The 26,471-nt window shown below is 41.1% G+C and overlaps 1 protein-coding gene across 24 annotated transcripts in view; it reads right to left on the minus strand.

Moving 5' to 3' along the window:
* ASPH (aspartate beta-hydroxylase) overlaps nt 1–26,471 on the minus strand; it is a 418,870-nt gene that overhangs the window by 293,696 nt on the left and 98,703 nt on the right. For all 24 annotated transcript variants that reach the window (XR_012327192.1, XR_012327191.1, XR_012327194.1 and 21 more), the window contains one exon: nt 22,008–22,049. Coding sequence is in view for 8 of the 24 variants with exons in the window: in XM_033843144.2 (XP_033699035.1) it covers nt 22,008–22,049 (42 nt within the window). In the remaining 16 variants the exon portion in view is untranslated. The remainder of the gene's footprint in view (nt 1–22,007; nt 22,050–26,471) is intronic.

Below are 26,471 nucleotides of genomic sequence, written 5' to 3' on the forward strand. Positions count from 1 at the left end.
TGCATTTCTCTAATGATTAGTGATGTTGAGCATCCTTTCATGTATTTGTTGGCAATCTGTATATCTTCTTTGGAGAAATGTCTATTTAGGTCTTCTGCCCATTTTTGGATTGGGTTGTTTGTTTTTCTGATATTGAGCTGCATGAGCTGCTTGTAAATTTTGGTGATTAATCCTTTCTCAGTTGCTTCATTTGCAAATATTTTCTCCCATTCTGAGGGTTGGCTTTTCATCTTGTTTATGGTTTCCTTTGCTGTGCAAAAGCTTATAAGTTTCATTAGGTCCCACTTGTTTATTTTTGGTTTTATTTCCATTTCTCTAGCAGGTGGGTCACAAAGGATCTTGCTGTGATATATGTCATACACTGTTCTGCCCATGTTTTCCTCTGAGAGTTTTATAGTGTCTGGCCTTACATTTAGGTCTTTAATCCATTTTGAGTTTATTTTTGTGTATGGTGTTAAGGCACTCTTTTACATGTAGCTGTCCAGTTTTCCCAGCACCACTTATTGAAGAGGCTATCTTTTCTCCATTGTCTATTCTTGCCTCCTTTACCAATGATAAGGTGACCATATGTGCATGGGTTTATCTCTGGGCTTTCTATCCTGTTCCATTGATCTATATTTCTGTTTTTGTGCCAGTACCAAACTGTCTTGATTACTGTAGCTTTGTAGTATAGTCTGAAGTCTGGGAGCCTGATTCCTCCAGCTCCGTTTTTCTTTCTCAAGACTGCTTTGTCTATTCAGGGTCTTTTGTGTTTCCATACAAATTGTGAAATTTTTCGTTCTAGTTCTGTGAAAAATGCCATTGGTAGCTTGATAAGGATTGCATTGAATCTGTAGATTGCTTTGGGTAATAGAGTCATTTTCATAATGTTGATTATTCCAATCCAAGAATGTGGTGTACCTCTCCATCTGTTTGTATCATCTTTATTTTCTTTCATCAGTGTCTTATAGTTTTCTGCATACAGGTCTTTTGTCTCCTTAGGTAGGCTTATTCCTAGGTATTTTATTCTTTTTTTTGCAATAGTAAATGAGAGTGTTTCCTTAGTTTCTCTTTCAGATTTTTCATCATTAGCGTATAGGAATGCAAGAGATTTCTGTGCATTAATTTTGTATCCTGCTACTGTACCAAACTCATTGATTAGCTCTAGTAGTTTTCTGGTAGCATCTTTAGGACTCTCTATGTATAGTATCATGTCACCTGCAAACAGTGACAGCTTTACTTCTTCTTTTCCAATTTGGATTCCTTTTATTTCTTTTTCTTCTCTGATTGCTGTGGCTAAAACTTCCAAAATTATGTTGAATAATAGTGGTGAGAGTAGTAATAGTGGTGAGAGAGAACTTGTCTTGTTCCTGATCTTAGAGGAAATGGTTTCAGTTTTTCACCATTGAGAATGATGTTGGCTGTGGGTTTGTCATATATGGCCTTTATTATGTTGAGGAAAGTTCCCTCTATGCCTACTTTCTGCAGGGTTTTTATCATAAATGGGTGTTGAATTTTGTCAAATGCTTTCCCTGCATCTATTGAGATGATCATATGGTTTTTCTCCTTCAATTTGTTAATATGGTGTATTACATTGATTGATTTGCGTATATTGAAGAATCCTTGCATTCCTGGGATAAACCCCACTTGATCACGGTGTATGATCCTTTTAATGTGCTGTTGGATTCTGTTTGCTAGTATTTTGTTGAGGATTTTTGCATCTATGTTCATCAGTGATATTGGTCTGTAGTTTTCTTTATTTGTGACATCTTTGTCTGGTTTTGGTATCAGGGTGATGGTGACCTCGTAGAATGAGTTTGGGAGTGTTCCTCCCTCTGCTATACTTTGGAACAGCTTGAGAAGGATGGTTGTTAGCTCTACTCTAAATGTTTGATAGATTTCACCTTGAGGTCATCTGGTCCTGGGCTTTTGTTTGTTGGAAAATTTTTAATCACGGTCTCAATTTCAGTGCTTGTGATTGGTCTGTTTATATATTTTCTATTTCTTCCTGCTTCAGTCTCAGAAGGTTTTGCTTTCCTAAGAATTTGTCCATTTCTTCCAGGTTGTCCATTTTATTGGCATATAGTTGCTTGTAGTAACCTCTCATGATCCTTTGTATTTCTGCAGTGTCAGTTGTTACTTCTCTTTTTTCATTTCTAACTCTACTGAGTCTTCTCTCTTTCTTGATGACTCTGGCTAATGGTTTATCAATTTTGTTTATCTTCTCAAAGAACTAGCTTTTAGTTTTATTGATCTCTGCTATTGTTTTCTTCATTTCTTTTCCATTTATTTCTGATCTGATCTTTATGATTTCATTCCTTCTGCTAACCTTGGCTTTTTTTGTTCTTCTTTCTCTAATTGCTTTAGGTGTAAGGTTAGGTTGTTTATTTGAGATGTTTCTGGTTTCTTGAGGTAGGATTGTATTGCTATAAACTTCCCTCTTAGAACTGCTTTTGCTGCATCACATAGGTTTTGGGTCGTTGTGTTTTCATTGTCATTTGTTTCTAGATATTTTTTGATTTCCTCTTTGATTTCTTCAGTGATCTCTTGGTTATTTAGTAGTGTATTGTTTAGCCTCCATGTGTTTGTATTTTTCACGGATTTTTTCCTGTAATTGATATCTAGTCTCATAGCACTGTGTTTGGAAAAGATACTTGATACAATTTCAATTTTCTTAAATTTACCAAGGCTTGATTTGTGACCCAAGATACAATCTATCCTGGTAATGTTCCATGAGCACTTGCGAAGATAGTCTATTCTGTTGTTTTTGGATGTAATGTCCTATAAATATCAATTAAATCCATCTTGTTGAATGTGTCATTTTAAGCTTGTGTTTCCTTATTTATTTTCATTTTGGATGATCTGTCCATTGGTGAAAGTGGGGTGTTACAGTCCCATACTATTATTGTGATATTGTCGATTTCCCCTTTTATGGCTGTTAGCATTTGCCTTATGTATTGAGGTGGTCCTATGTTGGGTGCTATGATCATTATGTAGAGTCCTTCTTTGTCTCTTGTAATAGTCTTTATTTTAAAGTCTATTTTGTCTGATATGAGAAATGCTACTCCAGCTTTCTTTTGATTTCCATTTGCATGGAGTATCTTTTTCCATCCCCTCACTTTCAGTCTGGATGTGTCCCTAGGTCTGAAGTGGATCTCCTGTAGACAGCATATATATTGGTCTTGTTTTTGTATCCAGTCAGCCAGTCTATGTCTTTGGGTTGGAGCATTTAATCCATTTACATTTAAGGTAATTATCGATATGTATGTTCCTATTACCTTTTTAATTGTTTTGGGTTTGTTATTGTAGGTCTTTTCCTTCTCTTGTGTTTCCTGCCTAGAGAAGTTCCTTTAGCATTTGTTGTAAAGCTGGTTTGGTGGTGCTGAACTCTCTTAGCTTTTACTTGTCTGTAAAGGTTTTAATTTCTCCATCAAATCTGAATGAGATCCTTGCTGGGTAGAGTAATCTTGGTTGTAGCTTTTCCCCTTTCATCACTTTAAATATGTTCTGCCACTCCCTTCTGGCTTGCAGAGTTTTTGCTGAAAGATCACCTGTTAACCTTATGGGGATTCCCTTGTATGTTTTTTGTTGTTTTTCCCTTGCTGCTTTTAATATTGTTTCTTTCTATTTAATTTTTGGTAGCTTGATTAATATGTGTCTTGGTGTGTTTCTCCTTGGATTTATCCTGTATGGGACTCTCTATGCTTCCTGGACTTGATTGACTATTTCCTTTCCCATATTAGGGAAGTTTTCAACTATAATCTCTTCAAGTATTTTCTCAGTCCTTTCTTTTCCTCTTCTTCTTCTGGGACCCCTATAATTCGAATGTTGGTACGTTTAATGTTGTCCCAGAGGTCTTTGAGACTATCCTCAGTTCTTTTCATTCTTTTTTCTTTATTCTGCTCTGCAGTAGTTATTTCCACTATTTTATCTTCCAGGTCACTTATCCGTTCTTCTGCCTCAGTTATTCTGCTATTGATTCCTTCTAGAGAATTTTTAATTTCATTTATTGTGTTGTTCATCATTGTTTGTTTGCTCTTTAGTTCTTCTAAGTCCTTGTTAAACATTTCTTGTATTTTCTCCATTCTATTTCCAAGATTTTGGATCATCTTTACTATCATTACTCTGAATTCTTTTTCAGATAGACTGCCTATTTCCTCTTCACTTGTTTGGTCTGGTAGGTTTTTAATTTGCTCCTTCATCTGCTGTGTATTTCTCTATCTTCTCATTTTGCTTAACTTACTGCATTTGGGGTCTCCTTTTCTCACGCTGCAGGTTCATAGTTCCCGTTGTTTTTGGTGTCTGCCCCCAGTGGGTAAGGTTGGTTCGGGGGTTGTGTAGGCTTCCTGGTGGAGGGGACTGGTGCCTGTGTTCTGGTGGATAAGGCTGGATTTTGTGTTTCTGGTGGGTAGGACTGCGTCCAGTGGTGTGTTTTGGGGTGTCCGTGACCTTATTATGATTTTAGGCAGCATCTCTGCTAATGGGTGGGGTTGTGTTCCTCTCTTGCTAGTTGTTTGGCATGGGGTGTCCAGCACTGTAGCTTGCTGGTCGTTGAGTGGAGCTGGGTCTTAATGTTGATATAGAGATCTCTGGGACAGCTTTCACCATTTGATAGTACCTGGAGCCGGGAGGTCTCTGGTGGACCAATGTCCTGAACTGGGTTCTCCCAACTCAGAGGCACAGGCCTGACACTCAGTCAGAGCACCAAGCCCCTGTCAGTCACACAGCTCAGAAGAAAAGGGAGAAAAAAAGAAAAAAAGAATAATTTATTAAAAAATAAAAAATTTAAAAATTAAAAAAAAATTAAAAATAAAAATATTAAAAAGTAATAAAAAAGAAAGAAAAAAGAGAGCAATGAAACCAAGAAACAAACCCACAAATGGTAACAGGTGCTAAAAACCATACTTAAAAAAAAAAAAATGGACAGACAGAACCGTAGGACAAATGGTAAAAGCAAAGCTGTACAAACAAAATCACACAAAGTGCACTGCCTCAATTTGGGATGCTTCATTGTCTATTCATGTATTCCACAGATGCAGGTACATCAAGTTGATTGTGGAGATTTAATCCGCTGCTCCTGAGGCTGCTGGGGGAGATTGTCCTTTCTCTTCTTTGTTCACACAGCTCCCGGGGTTCAGCTTTGGATTTGGACCCGCCTCTGCGTGTAGGTCTCCTAAGGGCATCTGTTCTTCGCTCAGACAGGACGGGGTTAAAGGAGCAGCTGCTTTGGGGGCTCTGGTTCACTCAGGCCGGGGGGGTGGGAGGGGTACGGATGTGGGGCGAGCCTGTGGGGGCAGAGGCCAGCGTGACATTGCACCAGCCTGAGGCGCGCCGTGCGTTCTCCTGGGGAAATTGTCCCTGGATCACGGGACCCTGGCAGTGACGGGCTGCACAGGCTCCTGAGAGGGGAGGTGTGGACAGTGACTTGTGCTCGCACACAGGCTTCTTGATGGCGGCAGCAGCGGCCTTAGTATCCCATTCTCTGTATGGGAATCTCTCTGCTTTGCCCTCCGCACCTCTGTGGCTGTGCTCTCCTCCATGACTCTGAAGCTTTCCCCCTCTGCCACCCACAGTCTCCGCCTGCAAAGGGGCTTCCTAGTGTGTGGAAACCTTTCCTCCTTCACGGCTCCCTCCCACTGGCGCAGGTCTCGTCCCTATCCTTTTGTCTCTGTTTTTTCTTTTTTCTCTTGCCCTACCCAGGTACGTGGGGAGTTTCTTGCCTTTTGGGATGTCTGAGGTCTTCCACCAGCGTTCAGTGGGTGTTCTGTAGGAGCTGTTCCACATGTAGGTGTATTTCTGATATATTTGTGGAGAGGAAGGTGATCTCCGCATCTTACTCCTCCGCCATCTTGAAGGTCTTACTCCTCCTTCAAACTATCTTGACAAACACTTATGAAGTACCTCACAAGGTATTATGCTGGCTAATGAAGAGGATACAAAAATGAACTGTATATAATCCTGCTATAGACTGAATGTTTTTGTCCCCCTAAAACTCATATGTTGAAATCCTAACCGCCCAGGTAATGGTGTTAGGAGGTGGGGCGCTTTGGAGGTGATTGGGTCATGAAAGCCCCATTCACAAATGGGGTTAGTGCTTTGTAAAAAAAGACTCCACAGAGTTCCCTAGTCCTTTCTATCAAGTCAGGACACAGCAAAAATCTGCCATCCACAAACCAGACTTCTTACCAGATACCAAATCTGCAGGTGCTTTGACCCTGGACTCCCCAGCCTCCAGGACTACGAGAAATAAATTTCTGTTAAGCCACACAGTTTATGGTATTTTTGTTACAGCAGCTTGAAAAGACTAAGAAAAAAAATCTCTATTCTCAAATAATTGACATTAGAAGGTAAAAAAAAAAAAAAGGTAAATTAATGACTAGAATATTGAAAATTATTAGGCAAAATAAGAATTATAAAATACTTTGGGAACACAAAGAAGCAAGGTATTACTTCTAATAAGAACAATAAGGTAAGAATTAAGGAAGAATTTGGTGTTTAGCTGAGTCTTGAAGCACAGATCTAACTTGGGATGAGACAGAAGCGGAGAAAAGTCTTCCACAGAAAGAAGAAAATATGGAGGTGGAAACCTGAAAGAGGACACTTCAGGGATCTGTGGGAAGTCTGGTGGAATTTCACAGGGCTCTGGGTGAGGAATAGTGATGATCAAGGCTTCACAGAAGGCTCAGAGTCAGATTATGGAGTTTCTTGAACAGTCGTCTGAGGAGTTCAGATTCTGTTCCACAGGCAATGGTTACTGATGGTTTTAATGAATGATCATAAACAACCTGCGTTTTAGGAAGTTTCTCTTGTCGTGAATACATATAAGTGGAAAGGTAAAGAGTATAAGAAGAAGTGATTGTGGAGAGAAGGGAACCCTCCTATGCTGTTAGTAGGAATGTAAATTGGTGTAGCCACTATGGAGAACAGTATGGAGGTTCCTAAGCTAAAAACAGAGCTACCATATGATCCTGCAACCTCACTCCTAGGTATATATCCAGAAAAAACCACAACTGGAAAAGATACATGCAATACAATGTTCGTAGCAGCACTATTCACAATAGCCAAGACATGGAAGCAACCTAAGTGTCCATGGACGGATGAATGGATAAAGAAGATGTGGTATACACACACACACACACACACACACACAATGGAATATTACTCAGCCACAAAAAAGAATGAAATAAGGCCATTTGCAGCAACATGGAGGGACATAGATTACCATACTATGTGAAGTAAGCCAGAGAGAGAAAGACAAATATCATATGATAGCACTTATAGGTGGACTCTAAAAAAAAAAAAAAGATACAAATGAACTTATTTACAAAACAGAAATAGACCCACAGACATAGAAAACAAACTTATGGTTACCAAAGGAGAAAGGGGGGTCAGGATAAATTAGGAGTGTGGGATTAACAGATACACACTACTATATATAAAACAGATAACCTCAAAGACCTACTGTATAGCACAGGGAACTATATTCAATAGTTTGTAATAACTTATATGGAAGAATAATCTAAAAAAGAATATATATATATATATATATATATAGATATGAAACTGAATCACTGTGTTGTACACCTGAAACTAACACAACATTGTAACTCAACTATACTTCGTTAAAAAAAAAAAGTGGAAGTGATTGTAAGAGTCTGAGGAGAAGCTGTCACAGGGCTGAGGGAATGGCAATGCAGGGAGAGAGCCAATTTCCTGCCTAAATGAAATGGTTAAATTTTAGGGAAAAGAAGATTTGAAAATAAAACTCTTAGAAATAATTTCATTTGCCAATATCAAAGAAAAAAGCTGTAATTTCTCACCAGTAAGACTTAGATCCAAATCTATCTTCACTTGAATAAAAATGAATCTACTAATTTCACTGTGTTTCTAGATGATCATGTTTTTTTAACAGAATGCACTACTCAGCATGCTGTCACTTAGAAGGTGGTGACATTCTAAAACATGACAGATGACTGTCAGCCTGAAAGATAGGATCTATGTTGTGATTCTTTTTATGAATAACGTGTAGCTTATTTTTATGCAACGGCACACTGCATGTTTGGGTTTTAACAGATGGTAAACTCTTTTTACCAGGGTTTTAAACTTGCAAACTGGGAATGAAAACTATTTATACAGTACACACTTTAGCTGATCCTATCTTTGGACACGTTTAATTAGAGAGTGAGCTACCAATAGCACAATCAAGCAGACACACGGGAGAAGCAGGAACTTGCTTCCTTGCTGAATACATTATTTTACCCCAGCAATTAATGGCACGATTGAGTTTTATAATAAATCCCTTAAGCATTTAGCTTTTTAAGTTAGCTGTTTTCCAAAGCAGTGTTAATAAAGCTTTAACACCCGAGGCAGAAGGAAAGCACATGGGGTTCATGGAAGCAGTTAAAAAGCAAGATGCAGTATGAATCAAGATGCAGTATGAATCAAAGTGACAAGGCAACAAAATAAAAAGCTCACCCAAGTTCATTAGTTTTATGCAGAAGCTATAATTTGCAATTAATGCTACTTCCACCTTGAGCAGAGTTGATATTATATAATCATGGTAGCTAACTGACCCTGAAGGCTCCAGATAAATAATACATAAATAGTTCTAGAAATAGGCTCTAATTTAATCTATTTGGTGAACCAGGAAAGGAACAAACAAAAGGTACCATCAATGTTATTGAAGAAACAAAGGAAAGTACTTTAAAAATCACTGGATATTAAAAAAAAAAAAGAATTATAATTTTCCCCCAAAGTGGTAGTTGTCAAGAGTTTCAAAATGGGACTCTAATCAATGTCAATTGTTTCATAGACAGCATTCCTGTGATACCCTAGTAGCACTGCTCTTGGAGTTAAGATGAGCTGGCTGTATGCAGAAACACGTAGGAGTTGTTTTTCTTAACCCATCATCCCTGTCATTAAAAATACTTAGGGGGCTTCCCTGGTGGCGCAGTGGTTGAGAGTCCGCCTGCCGATGCAGGGGACACGGGTTCGTGCCCGGTCCGGGAAGATCCCACATCCCGCGGAGTGGTTGGGCCCGTGAGCCATGGCCACTGAGCCTGCGCGTCCAGAGCCTGTGCTCCGCAACGGGAGAGGCCACAGCAGTGAGAGGCCCGCGTACCACAAAACAAAAAAACGAAACAACAACAACAAAAAAATTAGGTATCTGAATTCTCAGGTCTATGCGAAGAGATCTGCACGGATACAACCCTTGTTCGCTAACTGAGGACCAGCCCAAATGTCACACTCTATGAAGACGTCCATTCTTTCCACCTACCCTCCCACCCCCAGTAGTGAGTTATTCCCTCCTTGGTGCTCCCACCGCCTTTTGCTCATAACCTCTGCCTCCTTATATCGTTTGCTTTATTTTATTTGCTCTATTTTCAGGGCACTCCACAGAGCATGGCAAACAAACAAAGCTGAAACACTGGTTAATTTAATGAATCGTCCCTCTTAACTAGAAGCTGCTGTCCCTTGACTCAGTTCCCACGCTCGTTCTTTAAGAAGTCAACACACATAGGGGTGAACCGGGACTATACCTTCACCCAACACAAGTGAATCTCCGGTAAAAGAAATGTATTAGGATATATGCAATTCCTACCCTTACTCCCTTCATCCACATGAGCTGACTTCTTAAGAATTAATTCAAAGGCAAAATCAGTCTTCTCTGATTCTACCATAATCAAATGGACAAATGTACTTATGATTTGAAATAAGTTTAGAATTTACAATATAAGTTGCTGCACATTTGCCTTAAATGATTAATATCTCTAGTAGTGAACAATTTGGAGGATGTATGAAATGGATTCCTTTAACTACCTCAGTGATTTTTTTTACGACTTTAACAGAAAAGAGTTTATAAAAAGTTCTCCCTGGCCATCCAAGAAGGCATCCACGGCAGTGAACCACAATGCCGAGCAGCTGCTGTGTGTGAAGCACAGCTGGGCCCCATCAGGAGAGGGCAAAGCATGAGACAAAATAGTGCAATATATTTGCTCTCTAGTATTAGGTTTATATTTTTCCCCGAACATCTTCATCCCATATAGGAACATATCTTCAATCAATGATATGTCCTAGGTCCCCAGATGTTTTATAACCTGTACATGATGAGGGTTAAATTAGTAAAACAGCAAAAATCCCAAAGAGAGCAGTTTCTGCCCCTGGCTGCTGCAGGAGGGTGGAGAAAGAGGACAGCAGGGCCAGAGGGCTTGAGCACAGTCTGCCTGGAAGTGGGTCTCTCCTAGTCAAAGGCCAGAGAGGCAGTCAGTGTCTTCCCAGGTGGCATCTCTGTAGCGTTGGAAGGGCTGAAGTTGCTTCCAACATTTGCTGACATCAGTGCGATAGTAACTAGTGGTAACAGAAGAAGCTAGACTTGGGAAAGCGTCATTGTTCTTTAATACCTGAAGTTTGAGTGCGGGTAGATGGAGACTGAGAATTCGTTAACATTTTTCTCTTAGTCCCGATTTAAATTTGCAAGGTTTAGCAAAGGAATGGGCCCGTGTGAGGTGAGAAGAGGGTTTGCAGATGAGACAGAACATGAGCCGCAAAAGAGGAAAAGGGTCCAGAACCAACTTCAGACACAGACACCCTGCCCAGCTCAGCATCCTACCAACGCCACAATGAAGAAGTAGCCGGTTCTCAGACCTGCGCCGCTGGGGTAGGGGTCGCTTACCATTTGTGGCTCGTATATTTATCTTTAGGAGAGCTGTTTAATAAACTTAACGATAGTTCTTTCCATAGTATAGGTTCAGCTCCTCTCAGATAATCCTTTTGTTGTCTTTATATTTTATTAAAGAGTCCCTTCAAATTGGATTCAAATATTATCAAGGAATGGTATCGGAACCAAGTGGACCCAATGAAAAAGTTCTAGTTAAGAGGATCCTGGTGCACAGACCAAGCTGACCAGGTCATCAGCATGCCTTACCTAGTACTTCTCAACCTGTCTGCTCATTATAATGACTGAGCTCCAGAGCCAGGAAACCACAGTCTCTGGGAGTGGGACCCGGGGCACTTCTGAAAACTCCCACATGTGACTCTAACATGGAGGCGGGGCTGAGAAATGCTGCATTACACACCGGTGCCTACAGGGAAGCCAGTTGTGTTTAGGTGCCTCCCTGGTTTCAGTAGCAGTTCATTATCCATATACCAGCTTCCAATGTTCTGGATGGAGGGCGAGGAGGCCAGCGGGGGGTTAAATCAAAGCATTAAGGCAGCTGATAAACCTTGAGTGTCGCTGATGTCCCTGCACCAACCCCGTGCCCTGCTGCCATCACCCTGGACCTAAGAGTCCATGGCAGGGCTGGCGGTGGGCTCTACCCTACGCCAGGGCCTCTGGAGAATTTCAGTGCTCCTCTTCTATGTGAAAATACTTTGTCAGCAAACATCTTCCCACTCCCAGCCTTTCTTGTGGTCTTTTCCCGAATCCCTGTGAGAGTTAGTGGCTTCTCCCCATTCCTAAGATATATCTGCCTGTTGCCTACTGGATGGCCTTCCGACACCACCTGCTGCTCGTGCCTGACTTTCCTGAGTGTCTGTCTGACCTTAGGCTCCAGCCACTCCCATGCTGCTCTGTGCCACTGCTAAGCAGCCTCAATAACAGCAAAGGGCTGTAGGATCTAAGGAGATAAAGTAGAAAGAACATTCTAGCAAAGGAGAAAAGCATGACTGACACGGTGTTAGGGATAAATAGACCAGCTTCCCAGGCAGAACGTAATCAAATCCCCCAAACTGAAACAGAAAGGATGTGATTTATTTTCACTATTACTAATACTTTCTGTTGTCAACACATATTTGATTTTTTAATGAAAAATATAAACATATGGCAAGAATTACTGCTGTAAATGTCAGTACAATTCACCATTATATCAGAAGAATGAAAAATGCTGGGAGGAAGGACTCTGTAATCAGACTGAGATAATTCTCAGTAATATCTTTTTCAAACTAAGGCACTCTCCAACTTGAAGTCTTGTTTAAGTAAATGAATCTATTCAACTACCAACAGCACTGTCTTTTTACGGCACATTTTTTGAAAGCTTAATTTTAAGCTAGCTTGGGCATATGTAGCTAATATGTCACTCCTTAATATACTTCGGTATACAAATAGACAATGTGTTAATACACAAAAAATGGATTATTCTGATGCAGCGTCTCATTTCCCATCAGTTAAAAGAAAATTTAGATCCTAATGATAATTGTAAAACACACTAATATCGGAGTTTTTTCCTTAAGAAACCTATTTTTCTTCCCTGCTCACGTTGTCACAATCATTACAGAAATGAGCATTGTAAAATGTTGAGTGTTCAATGGGAAACATTAGAATGGGATTTTAATGATAACAAAGAATTTGCCATTATTGTCCTGTGGTGTATTTGACGGAAGAGCCACTCTAGTGGAAACAGGTGCCTGAATTATCACTCGTACTACAATACAGTTAAAAATCATGAAATGAAAAATAAAAACAAAGCAAATGTGTATTTCAACACAGCTAAAAACCTCTGCTTCACTCGCTGAGACTGGTAATATATGCTGAGCTTACTGAAATCACTAAAATTGCTGTAATTAAACTTCTCTCTAAATCAGACTTGTATAAGAGTCAGAAATCTCCTATAATTAACTTATCTGGAGAAGTAATCAGACAATAACTGCTGGTATATTTTAGGAACCACTAAGACTACTGTAGCTGTTGAATGTAATGACTATAATAAATCTCTAACAGCAGTTATCTCATAATGTCTTTTCACAGCTGCAAGGGTGGAAGGGAGATTGTTTTTTCAAAGCTTTGCCCTGAGTCGGCTTGAGTGTGTTATTGCTACATTGCTCTTCTACATTAAGGGAAAATTCTGAAGCCATAGTGGTGTGGCCTGAACTGAACCACCAGCCTACGCTACATCTAAATGGGTTGTGGTACTAATAATGAAAAACTTACAGTGTTTTAGGGACTGCTAAAGACAATGAACCAAAGCACCTCCAATCGACAGCTAAAAGACAGAAGACCTACATACACTGACGGTGCAGGAACTGAGTTCAAGGCAGTGATGACTTGGTCATGCCCATGTACGTCAATGAAGAGGACCCTAAGAGACCAAATAATTGAAGCTTGATGACAGGTGTCTCCACAGTCAGAAACTACAGTGCTTATCTCAATAAGATAATGAATAAATTCTTTGCTGGAAGCATTTATTCTTTGCCTCACTCTTCCCAAGCTCCCAGAAACAAAATCATCTGAATCAAGGTTGTCCAATGTTTTTGTACATACTTTATTATTTTATAATGGCAAAGTATATGAAAGCACGGTGATATTGTTAGACCTGTTCAAAGTACCAAAACAGACCAGAGAACACCATTCTCTCACGTATTCATTCATACACTCATTTATCCCAACCATTATGTACCTGTAAGGCATGGTACATGAAGTTAATAGATTAAAAACCAATTGGGAAAATATTTTGGTAATACAAAAATCCAACAAGGGGTTAATATCAGTAATACACATGAAACCACTGAAAATCAACAAGAAAAATTTTTTTAACTAAAATACGAAGAGGCAGTTCACAGTCAGGGAATCCAGAATGGGTTGGAGATATCCAGCTTCTTCAATATTCAGAGTGTTAGTATTCTATGTTTCACTCATTAAATCAATGAAATATCGCTGAAACATTAAAACAATTATTTGAAGGCACTAGAACATGACTAAAGACAGGGAGAAACTTAAAAATAGAAGAGTTTATTCTTGAAAGATTGTTTCTACATTGGGTAAGAATGATGAGTTTGTGGTTTTCTTGCATGGGCAGTGTCCTTCCTCACTGAAGGGCGTGGATGGCGGCATTCAGAGCGACAGAGCAGATAGAAATTTAAAGGAGAAATGTTGGAAGCAGGAGAGCCACAGAAGGACTGAGATCCTGAGAGTAAACTCTGCCCAAATCCCTGGCTGATGGTTAACTTTCCATCTTCATGGGTAACCCCAGGGAGGCTGGTGAAAAAGCAAGCAGAAACTCGAAGAAGATGCATTCGTTATACATGACTGCAAAACAAACTACCCCCAAACTTAGCAGCTTACAACCACCATAAACATTTATTATCTTACACAAGTTCCTCCTCCTCCACAGACCTGCCTAAAGGGCTGCTTGTGTGTTCTCATAACATGGCTACTGGTTTCCCCCAGAGCAAGTATCCAAAGGAAAGCAAGGGAGAAGCTGCAATGTCTGTCATGACCTAGCCTTGGAAGTCACACTCTGTCATTTCTGCAATACCCTCTGGGTCACACAGGTTCGCCCTATTCAGTGAAGAGAGGACTACAGAGAGGCATGACTGCTAGGAGGCAGGAATCATCGGGAGACTTCATGGCAGCAAAAACTATGGCAGAAATCGATCTTCAGAAAACATAACTGCTTCTGGTGAAATCTGTAAGTTTGTTGTGTCTTGCCTGAATACATTTCTCAATACACACACAGTTTGAGTAGCAGAAAATAGATGTCCTCCTGGCTTGAGATATAACTTGCGCAGAAGGTAGCGCTGGCAAAGCAACCGGAAACTTAGACGGGGAATCCCACATGCAAAGGGAAATCTCAGAAGCAAGCCCCGAGATCTGAGTATGAATCCTGCCCAAATCTTCAGCAGACCAGTAAATTATGCAGGCACAGGGCACCTCGACTGCCACCCACCAGAGGGCTAGACTTAAAAACAGCAGTTAGAAGCCAAAAACCCTGAGCAGAGGCAGTCGCTGCTTCCTACTACAGGGGAGACAGATTTTTTCCGTTTGAGCCCAAGCAAATTAACTGTGTACAAGACACCAACAACTCCCAGAGGAAGCAAAACAAATTCCAGAGATGCTACAACATATAACATACACAATCCAGCTTTTGACCAAAAATTACTAGACATGCAAAGGAAAAGGACTCTCCTGACTCAATCAGGATACAAAAAAGGAGGCAATAGCGACTGCCTTTGAGTGTGCCCAATACCAGGGTTAGCAGAAAAACACTTCAAATCAGTGATTATAACTGAAGACAAAGGATTACAGGAAAAACAAGGTTTTCATGAGTGAACAGATACAAAATCTTGACAGTGAAATGGAAACTACAAAAAAGAAGCAATTGGAAATCTAGAGCTGAAAAGGACAGTAGCTGGAATGAAATTTTAACTAGATGGACTCAACAGCAGATTTGAAATGGCAAAAGAAAGAATCACTGAACTTAAAGATAGAGCAATAGAAATTATGCAATACAAAGGAAAAAAATGAACGCAGGTTCAAAACCTGTGGGACAGTATCATGCAGTCCAACGTGTAACTAACTGGAACACCAGAAGTAGTGAAGAGAGAAAGAAGGAAAAAAAATACTTGAAATAATGGCTAAAAAATACTTAATTCACAAGATCTTTTTGATAAGGATTACATGAGAAACTATGTGAAAATAACTTGAGACATAGTACATTGTAGACACAAAGTTCATTCATACTTGGATATTCTGTTTATAATTCTCCCTTCCCACCATTTAGGCTATTTGCATCTCATATTATCACCATCAGATGAAGAGGCAATCAAAGGAAATGGAATTAACCACATTTTTTCGTACTACAACTATTTTATTCAGCTCCTACTATGTAATGGTTAATTGCCACTGGAGAGATGTAATGGTTAATCTGATGCATCAAATTAACCAGGCTATGGTACCCAGATATTTGGTCAAACTTATCTGGATGTTGCCGTGAAGGTATTTTTTTAGATGAGAAGATACTTTTTAGATGAGACTAACATTTCAATCAGTCGACTTCGAGTAAAGCAGATTTTTCTCCATAATGTCAGTGGGCCTCATCCAATCAGTTGGAGACCCAAAGAAAAAGACTGACACCCCTCCCACCTCCAAGAAAGAGGGGATTCTGCCTCCAGAATGTCTTTGTCCTTGAGCTATAACATCAACTCTCTTCTGGGTCTCCAGTTTGCCTGCCTGCCTGCCCTGCAGATTTTAGACTTGCTGCCTGTACAATGTTATGAGCCAGTTCCCTAAAATACACCTGTGTCTGTGTTTCTCTCTAAACACACACACACAAACACACACACACTATTGGTTCTTTCTCTGGAGAACCTTGACTAATACAAGGGTGGAGGAGGTCATGGTTCCCACCCTTAAGAAGTTTTTTGTGTGTGTGTGTAAAAATTAAGGGGAAAACTCAAAATACATGTCAAAAATCTGAAACACGAGGTTTCTTGGGAACAGAGAGGAGAAGTACATCTTCTAGCCTCGGGTAGGAGATGGGGGTGTAGTCAGGGAAGGCTTCCTGGCAGAGGTCATCGCTAAGCTCAGTTCTGAGGAACAGGAGTTTGTGACTGTGAAGTGGGGAGTCAAGGAAGCGCATTTTGAACAGAGGAAAGACATAAGCAGGAGCCAGACCCTGAGACGCTTCAGGTGCTGCTGTAAGGAGTCTGGTTTTTAATCCTCAGGGCAATGTTCTCCATTTTTGCTCAAATACGTTATATACAGTTGTAAGAATCCCAGGAAAATCTTCATGGAGACAGACATATTGATATTTTGAAAACATGAAAACTTCTTAATTAGGCTTGATTATTGCCCTTGTTGGCTCTCTCTCTATTTTCCTTATGATCACAGAAAACTCAGAAATATCCACATGAGGTACTGGTTGCATTAAGCTGATTTAAGGGCAGCAATATAGCCACCCCAGACTTTTCTCTAAGTTGCATAAAAAACGTCATTTGTTACTGTAAATGTGACTTGTTTTCTAGTGCCATCTGGTGTTTTGCTGAGGCACTATTACTTTTAAAAGAACACAAATAGTAACCAGGAAATCTTTAAATGCCTTCTTAAAGACGTTCACAAAATTTAGTGAGTAAGCATATCCTTAATTGTAATGAATAATATAGTGGGACATTAAATATTAGTCTAAATCAAAGGAGAATTTCTGGAAAAGACCCTGATCCAGAAGCAATTTTATCTAACACAACACACACACACACACACACACACACACACACAGAGACATACAAACACATGCAAAAGCACATTCCCTTTTTGCAGGCATGGGTGTATTCTGTTGCTCCTCAAATTTCTTTAAAGGCTCACAAATCCTGTTCTAATAACTGACATTTGACATGTATTAAATCAGTAACACACTGCATACTTTTAACGTTCAATGAATTTGTTAACGCACAGCTTTTTAAGAAGTCACGTTTGACTCCTTTCTCTCATACCCCATATCCTAACCATTAGCAAATCCTACAGACCTCACATGGGAATATATGCAGAATCTAACCACTGCTCGCCACATCTACCCCACATCCTAATCCCAGGTGTCACCATCTCATGCCCAGACCACCGCAAGCATCTTCTAAGTGGCCTCCCTGCTTCCAATTTTGCATCCCTACATCCAGAATGAGCCTTTTGAAACATAAAGCAGATCATATCAATCTTCCTCTCAGAATCTCCCAATGGCTTCCCATCTCACTTGAGATCATATTCAAAGCCCTTCTTCAAAGTTTTATGTGATTTGGACCCTATAACCCCTCTGATCTCACCCCCTCCTCTCTCTCTCCCTTCATATTCCTCACCTGCCACATTAGCCTCCCCACTAATCCTCACACGTGCTAAGCACACCTCCCCGAGGGACTATGAATATGTTTTTCATATTCATATTCCACCCTTGGAACTCACTTCTCCCAGGTGGCTGCAGAGCTCACGCCCTTGCATCTTGCATCTCCAAATGTCACTGTCCAAGAGGCCCATCAACAGAGCAACACCCCAGCCCACTGTCATTCTCTGTACTCTTTTCCTCTTTTATATTCCTTTTCATACTTATCACTGCATATTATATTCTATTTTTTTAAAATTATATACTTCCCTACATACACATACACTAAAATATAAGTTATAAGTACCACGAGAACTGAGACTTTGTTTTTATTGAATGTTTTAGCCCCAGTGCCTAAAACAGGGCCTGGCACATAGCAGGTACTCAATATGTTCTGAATAAATGGATGAATAAAAATAACTGTTTGAACTGGACATTTCATAAGCCATTTTTGTGTTGCATGACTTTGTTACTCACGATCCCATTCTGTGGCTGTGGAATATGGAATGTGTGGGAAAAGATGACATCCAGTGGGGAGAAACTGATATAGCAATTTTAGCTAAAACAGATGTAAATAAACTGATTCAATTTAAGAAGCTGGCACCTCCAAAGAGGGCCTGTTTTGGAATTAGCCCTATTCCACACCTATGACTCTATCAAAATATACTAAACCTGATTCTCTAAAAGAAAAGGATCATATAATTATTAATTCTAAGTAAAAATAATATCTTCCCCCTCTCATCCGTGGTTCTTTGATAAAGAACTTGAGGGAGGTAACGCGGTAGAAAATTAGACAACCTAATGGTTCATCCTGAGACAAATTTACAATTACTATTTTAAAAAATCTCCATGTCTATTATTATGAAATTAATGTCTGGCTATTAAAACATTCAATTTTTTCACCACATATTCCAGAAATGGAATATTTCCCCTTCCCTCTGCCCTTCCAGTTAACAGCACTGTATGAATCTATCTGAGTAAAAAACGGATGGAATTCCCAAAGCTGACAATTTGCTCAAATAGGATTTTCAGTAAATCTGGGGTAACATTGATTCATTATGTCTTTTAATCCTAAGACTCTTCTTGGATGTCACAATCAATAAAAGACTTCAGTTGCCAACATCCCTCGGTTGGTACTGATATAGGTATTAATATAAGTTCTACATGATGGAGTGAGAAGCCGGTCAGGTGCAGCTGCTGCGGATTCTCTCCACAGGTTCCGTGAAGAAATAGCCAAGGGAGCCCACCTCCCAGGCCACTGGAAAGATCGCTTTAGGCTCAGAACCCCGGGAGGGTAAAGCTGTGCAAAGGGTACCAGAGGGAACCGGGCAGTGCAGAGGGACACACAGCCCCAGGGAGGAAACGGAGCCCTGCAGAGTGAGCAGCCTGAGGTCACAGGAACGCTGTGCACAGCGTCTGGAGCAGGGTTTGTCCCTGTTTACGTCGGCAATAAGTGACCTCCACAACCCAGCCTCCCGTCTCTATCTCTGCAAGTAGGTGCTGGAGTGAGCCTCCCAGAAGCCAAGCAGTCAGAGTGTGAAGTGGAAAGGCTCTGCTCTGCACAGGCACTTGCATGGGCTGGGCGTGGCGCCCCACTGCACAGAGAAACCAATCCTGACTCTGCCATGGTCTGGCCCCTGACTTTCTCTCCAACTGCCCTGCACACACTCTCAGCTTGTTAGGGGTGCTCCAGCTTCTCAGGCCTTCGCTCCCGCCTCAGGACCTTTGCACGGACTGTTCTCTGCTTGGAGTGCTCTTAGCCAAGTCTTCCCACAGCGGCCTTGAGCACATCATTAACCTCCTCAGAGACCTTCTGAGAGTGAGAACCCGATGCGTGAGGGCTGTAAACCACTGGAAAGGACTTCGGTTTTACCCTGCGGAAGATGTGAAGAGGCTGGAGGCATGTGAGCAACATGATACGACTTAGGTTTGAAAACGGTCACTGTGGCTACTGAATTGAGAAAGATTATAGAGACAAAGCAAGGCCAGTTAGGAGGCAAGTGAAATAATCAGGCAAGAGATGGTGGCAGCTGGGACCCAGGTGGCAGACGGGAGAAGGTGGCAGGAAGTAGCTGGATTCAGGATCCATTTGGAAGAGAGGACGGGGTTTGGTGATGGAATGACAGGGAGGCAGGAAAGAGAAGATTTGTAGGAGGAGTGTATTTTCAGGGGAAGGTCAGGAGTTCCATTTTATACTTTTTAAGTTTGTTGCGATTATTTGATACCCAACTGAGGGCACCAGGTAGCCATCAGGTAGACAGCTGGACATACCTGTCTAGAGTTCAGGGAAGAGGCCCAGCCTGCAGTTAAAGCAGTAGTCTTTGGCATAAAGACATATTTAAAGCCATGAGATTTGATGGGATCATCAAGGGAGTGTGTGTAGATGGAGAAACACTCTGAGGACTGATCCTGGAGCCTCCAATGCTTGAGGGTCAGGGCGAAAAGGAGCAACCACCCCAAGAGGCTGGGAAAAAGCAAACAGTAGAGAGAGGAGGAAAGTCAGAAGACCGTGGCATCTTGCAGGCCAAGGGAAGGAAGTGTTCCGGAGGACAGGAAGTGATCAGTTCTATCAAAAGCTGCTGATACCCTCCTCTCTGCTTTGTCTTTTCTCCTTAGTACTCATCACTACCCAACAGAGTAAGTCATGAATTTAGTGGAAGATGGGGGAGGTAAGGCAGCATGGAGAGCTTGTGTGAGTAGATGAGCAGGTGAAATCCCAGTCATCTATATATAAAAGCCAGCCAACGGTTTCCAACATGGAGGAGAAAACTGCGGAATTCAGAAGTTATTTAGAAATGCATAGGTGTAAACAACTTAAATGTCCATTGACAGACATAAGGATAAAGATGTACTACTATGTACAATGGAGTAGTACATATCTACAATGGAATACTACTCAGCCATACAAAAGAGTGAAATAATGCCATTTGCAGCAACATGGATGCACCTAGAGACGATCATACTAAGTGAAGTCAGAAAGAGAAAGACCAATACCATATGATAGCACTTAAATGTGGAATCTAAAATATGACCCAAATGAACCTATCTATGAAACAGAAACAGACTCACGGACATAAAGAACAGACTTGTGGCCGCCGAGGGAAAGGGGGGTGGGGGAGGGATGGATTGGTAGGTTGGGGTTAGCAGATTTAAGCTATTATATATGGAATGAATAAACAACAAAGTCCTACTGTATAGCACAGAGAACTATATTCAATATCCTATGATAAACCATAATGGAAAAGAATATTTAAAAAAACAATATATATAAATGTATAACTGAATCACTTTGCTGTACAGCAGAAATTAACACAACATTGTAAATCAACTGTATTTCAATTAAAACAAAAGAAATGCATAGGGAAGTACTAGAAGAAACAACTAAAAATGGATAGGGAGTAGTAGGGTAGAAGAATATTATTTTTCTTTATAAGTCACACTTTAAAAATTAGACCTGTATATCACTTTAATATAAAATTAAAAACAACTAGTCAGAAAAAAAAATGCATGAGCTAAACGCTTGGTTCCCAGCCTAAGGGCTATAAAATAATGGCCACAGGCCAGTAACTCCATCTACTCAAGCAGTATTTACATACTGAGTAAGTAAGATCTTGGACCTCACTCGAACTGTACCTTTTAAGCGTAAACACTTCTGTTATCACCACAAATTAAAGCCATTCCTGAAACTCCAATAATGTTTAATCATTGACGATTTTATCATTCAATTGACTCTAAAAGTATAAACACTATTATATGATCATCCATATAATATTTATAAATTTAACTATAAATTTAATAGCTCCTCACTCTAATGACCTTTGTGAGAGTTGAATTAAAATGCTACACCATTCTTAAATTTATTAGAATGCCTCTGTCATAAGTTCTCAGAAGGCAGAGATGACGTTTTCTATGGATGTAACTGTTTGCATGCCTTTCTTTCCAACAATTCAGAGTTCCTTGAAAAAAGAACACGTTCTAATAATCTTTGGATCTCTCTACCTTGGATCTCTCTACTTAGCACCTTTGTCAACAAAGGTGACAATAATAATTAACATTTCCTAAGTGCTTTCCCTGTGCTAGGCACTGCTTTAAGAACTTTACATATATTTTCACTTAATTACTATTGTGGAAACAGTTCCTGGAAGTTGGTACTATTATTATTATTCCCATATCACAGAAGAGGAAACTGTGGCACAGAGGCTAAGTAATTCTCAAAATGCATGTACAGTGAATGACAAAACCAGGATTAGAAGCCAATCTCTCTCCAGAGCCTTAGCTTTTAATGTTTATGGAGAATATTAATGTCTGTTGATAAAATCATTGAAATAATAAACTCACTGGCAATTTATTTTAACTAGTGATATAAAATAAAATCATGTTATTCATGGATAGTATTGATTCAGTAACTCTTCCCTATGTATACTTGAAACGTTGATTTGATAATCTCACCTTTTTCTTTTTTTTCTGGATCATCTGTTTTCTTATTTGTTTCTGAAAAGACAAAGCAAAATAAGTACTGTGAGAGTCATGATTCAATATCTCAAATTACAGGACTATCTTTAAATGAATTCAAATAAATATCATTTAAGAACAATATTTCTGGGATTAAGAGATACACACTCCTGTATATAAAACAGATAAACAACAAGAACCTACTGCACAGCACAGGGAATTATATTCAATATCTTGTAATAACCTACAATGGAAAAGAATCTGAAAAATTATATATATATATGACTGAAGCACTTTGTTGTACACCTGAAACTAACACGACATTGTAAATTAATTACACTTCAATTTAAAAAAACAGAAAAATATTTCTGGGCAAACCATTCAATTTTCCTAAATCCTGAATTCTTTACACATGCAATTTGTTATAAAATATTAAGAATCTGAATAACTTATAAAAGTCGCTGAGCAGTAAGTAGGTATTGGGCACCAGGCTGAATGTTCCTGGTCTATAAGGGGTGGAGGGTCACCTTCACCAACAGTAAGTGCCCCTGTGGGTGCAAAGTGGGTCAGGAGAAGCCCTCCTCAAGGCCTGTCCAATATTTTTATTGCCTCCTAAAGCCATATACTACTTTATAATAGGCACTGTGTGCTTTCAAGGAATGCAGGATGCCACCCTACTGAGAACACTAGCCTCACTCCTCAAGCACTTCATACATCCACAGGTGACCCAGTGGGGATGCCCACACTGAGCCCAGGTGTGCTATAGCTCACCTGCTGAGGAGAGGCTGTATCAGCCTCTCACTAAGTTCATCACAGCTAGTGTCTCTCCACCAACGGATGGGGCTGCCGAGCACAGCAAAACCCACCAAGAGCCTGGACAGGCCGAAGAACACCCACCACAGACAGGGAACAACAGCACATGACCTGACTGTGTAAACAAGCTCATTTCTGCATTTATAACCTCCTATCTGGCCTTTGGTTTAGTACAGATTAGGATCTAGTTAATTTTCAAGGTAGACCAGTTAATTTCTGTCCCAGTAGGTACTTATCTAGCCTTTGAGAATTCCTAGGAATGATGTGTATGCGTGAGTTCCAGTGGGGATGGGGCAGAGTTTGGGAGATTGATTAAAAAAATCATAGATTCCAGGGACTTCCCTGGTGGCGCAGCGGTTAAGAATCCACCTGCCAACGCAGGGGACACAGGTTCGAGCCCTTGTTTGGGAAGATCCCACATGCCACGGAGCAACTAAGCCCGTGCGCCACAACTACCGAGCCTGCGCTCTAGAGCCCGCAAGCCACAACCACTGAGCCCGCGTGCCACAACTACTGAAGCCCGCGCGCCTAGAGTCTGTGCTCCACAACAAGAGAAGCCACCGCAATGAGAAGCCTGCGCACTGCAACAAAGAGGAGCCCCCGCTCGCCGCAACTAGAGAAAGCCCATGCGCAGCAACGAAGACCCAACGCAGCCAAAAATAAATTAATTAATTTTTAAAAAGTCATAGATTCCATTCTTTCCCCAGAGTAGATGTGAGAGGGTGCGGGTGCCATGCAGGGTGCGTTCAGGGTTGCAGTCATGATCATTGGATTTTTTCATCCCCAGTTTCCCACATTCATTCATATAAAACATTTCATTTTCTGGAGGCGAGAAGTAAATCTGAGGCAGGCTCCTGATGCAAGGGGGATTTTTATCCATCGAGTGTCTTTCTCCTTTGAGACCCCAGGTGAGAGGAAGCAAACTGACTAAAAGTGTGCCAGCTTGGTGCCAAGCACAAGGCACGTCTCTTGTCTCCCGACACCCTCCGCAGAAGGTCTTATCTCCTTCTTCGTGCAGAGGAGGAAGCGGAAGCTGAGAAAGTAGAGGGCCCAAGTCATCAAGGTCAGCGGTGCACACAATCCCAAAACACGCTCTTTCTCCTGTGCCAGCCTCTACTTTTGCTGCAAGGGAAACGAAGGCAAAGAGAAGTGCAGGTCTTGACTTTTGCAAAGAGTGGGTTTTATAACGATGGCTGTATACACACTAGCCAGTGCTTCAGGAGGTATGAGGATATAAAATAAAAAAGACTTCTAGGGCTTCCCTGGTGGCGCAGTGGTTGGGAGTCCGCCTGCCGATGCAGGGGACGCAGGTTCGTGCCCCGGTCCGGGAAGATCCCACATGCCGCAGAGCGGCTGGGCCCGTGAGCCATGGCCACTGGGACTGCGTGTCCTGGAGCCTGTGCTCCGCAACAGGAGAGGCCGCGACGGTGAGAGGCCCGCGTACCGCAAAATAAATAAATAAAAGACTTCTAGATCACTACTGAACTTTCTAGAATTTCTGATCTTATTCATATATACCGTCCTTATCAGTCCAGGCAGTACATCGGTTACTAAGCTGCACTCTTGTAGGCATCAGGGATACAGGATAGAAGAAAAGCATCAAAAGTCTCCATCTCCAAAGAGCTCTCTCTCTGCGGTACCAGCAATGCCTGCAGGAGGGCTGGGCGTCTCCACACCTTCCAGTAATCTGTTACCTGACACATGGCTAGTGTAATTTTAAAAATCACGCGTAAAATGCAAGTTTCTAAGTTGACTAGAGAAGACGGGTAGGTGCTGGTCATGAAGAAAAGTTTAGGGCTCTCCACAAATCTTCCTGCCCCAGGGGGGAAACCAAGGAAGGAGGAGTGGATTGCACTGGTCACCTTTTAAATAGGTGTGGGAGGGCCCTGGCCAGGTGCGCTCCCAGGAATCAGGGCCACCGTGTTTGTATCTCCTGCAATGCAATACCTAGGGTGGGCGAGAGGCTGCCCTAAGAAGGCCTAGCCCAATCATTCCGGCCCCGGGGCGAAAGCTGTGGGTTGTGTCCTCTTCTGCCCTACCTCACATCAGCATGCTGAGATCCGAGACTCGTGTTTGGGTGTGGAAAATACACAGAGCAGGGAATTTTAGCTTCTCGGGTTTGCAGTGCTTAAATTTAGCTTAGGTAAAGTTTTCTAAGAGATCCAGCTTACCTCACTAGCATTCTGCACAGTAGAATAAAGCGTAACTTTGCTTTACTTTACTCTTTGTACATAGGCTTCCCTGGGAGACCTCAAATGGCCCTCGATGCGCCAAAAAGGAAAATGATTTATTAAAATTTAACTGTCTGCCAGGCATTGTTCTAAACACTTAATGCAGATGATCCCATTTAACTCGATCAGCTCTGAAAGGTAATTTTAATTCTGTAGATCAGGCAACTGGCTTAGAGAGGCTAAGGAATCTTGCCAAGGGTTGCAAAACAATTAAGACGGATTCAGAAGGCCACACTCTACAACAATACTACGTTAGTCATGCTCTGTATAATTTACTTTTCCTTTTTCTTTTGACAGTCCAGAATCATTTTTAAAATCAACATGAAATGAATGAATAAAATGCTGAAAATCAAACATTGTTCAAATATATGGGACAGCACGGCACAAATCTGCATGGAACAAAAACATTATGACGTTCCTTTGCTGACGATCCACAACTGCAGAGCTCAGTTCTCAGAAATCTACAAAGCGAGTCAACGTGTCAGAATTTGAAGCTGTTATTAAAGACAATCAGTGTGGCAGATATAACGGATCGCTGAACTACTGCCTACAGCACGTGTGGATGTGATGAGGTAACTGAAGATAATCGAGAAAAGTTGCATTTAGACTTTCTTTTTAAAACTATACCACATATGAAGATTTCAAACTTACAAAACATTGTGTTGAATACAAGGTCATTTTCATTTTTATGAAAGAAAACGATGTGGACTTTGATATAATTTAATGAGCATTTCTGGTATACATACTATATATCAGATACTGTGTTAAAAAATGGGGATAGGAAAATAAATGACTCATTCTTTGTTCTTGAATAGCCCACAGTAGAGTAAGAGAGACAAAATGACTGCACCATGTGGCAGAGCCCAGCTAGTCGCTCTCCTATGTCCAAGTGGACTACTTCCCCAGGCCACTGCATCTAGACGGGGCACATGGCCAGTCTCACCAGTAGAATGCTGACACAAAAGTGATGTCTGCCACTTCCAGGCCAGGCCCTACGTCTCCTGTGGCATCCTCCACACTCTCTTTGTTCATCAGTTAGCACAGTGCAGGGGATCTGCAGAAAACTCCAAAGCCAAAAGGAATGGTGGACAGGTGGTTGTATGGGTCAGAGCCCACACCTCCCACCCGGAAAGAGAACCCTTTGCTGGGATAAACCACTGTCCTTCGGGGTCTGTCTGTTAAGTTACTAGACCATGACCAATAGACAGTATAATGTAAATGTAGTTTTCAAAATGAAAGCACAGCACAGGGAGCTCTAGGAACACGAGAATGAGGCCCCTAAGTGATGGTGAGGGGGGAAGGGAGGGAGGGAATTCCTAGAGAAGAGGCAACTGGAGACTCATCCCAAAAGATAAGCAGGATTTACCTGGGGTGGGGGAAAATGTGACAGAATACTACATTGCATGTACCAATTTAA

The sequence above is a fragment of the Tursiops truncatus genome, chromosome 17 (assembly GCF_011762595.2).
Source record: "Tursiops truncatus isolate mTurTru1 chromosome 17, mTurTru1.mat.Y, whole genome shotgun sequence".
In the NCBI taxonomy this organism is placed as follows: Eukaryota; Metazoa; Chordata; class Mammalia; order Artiodactyla; family Delphinidae; genus Tursiops; species Tursiops truncatus.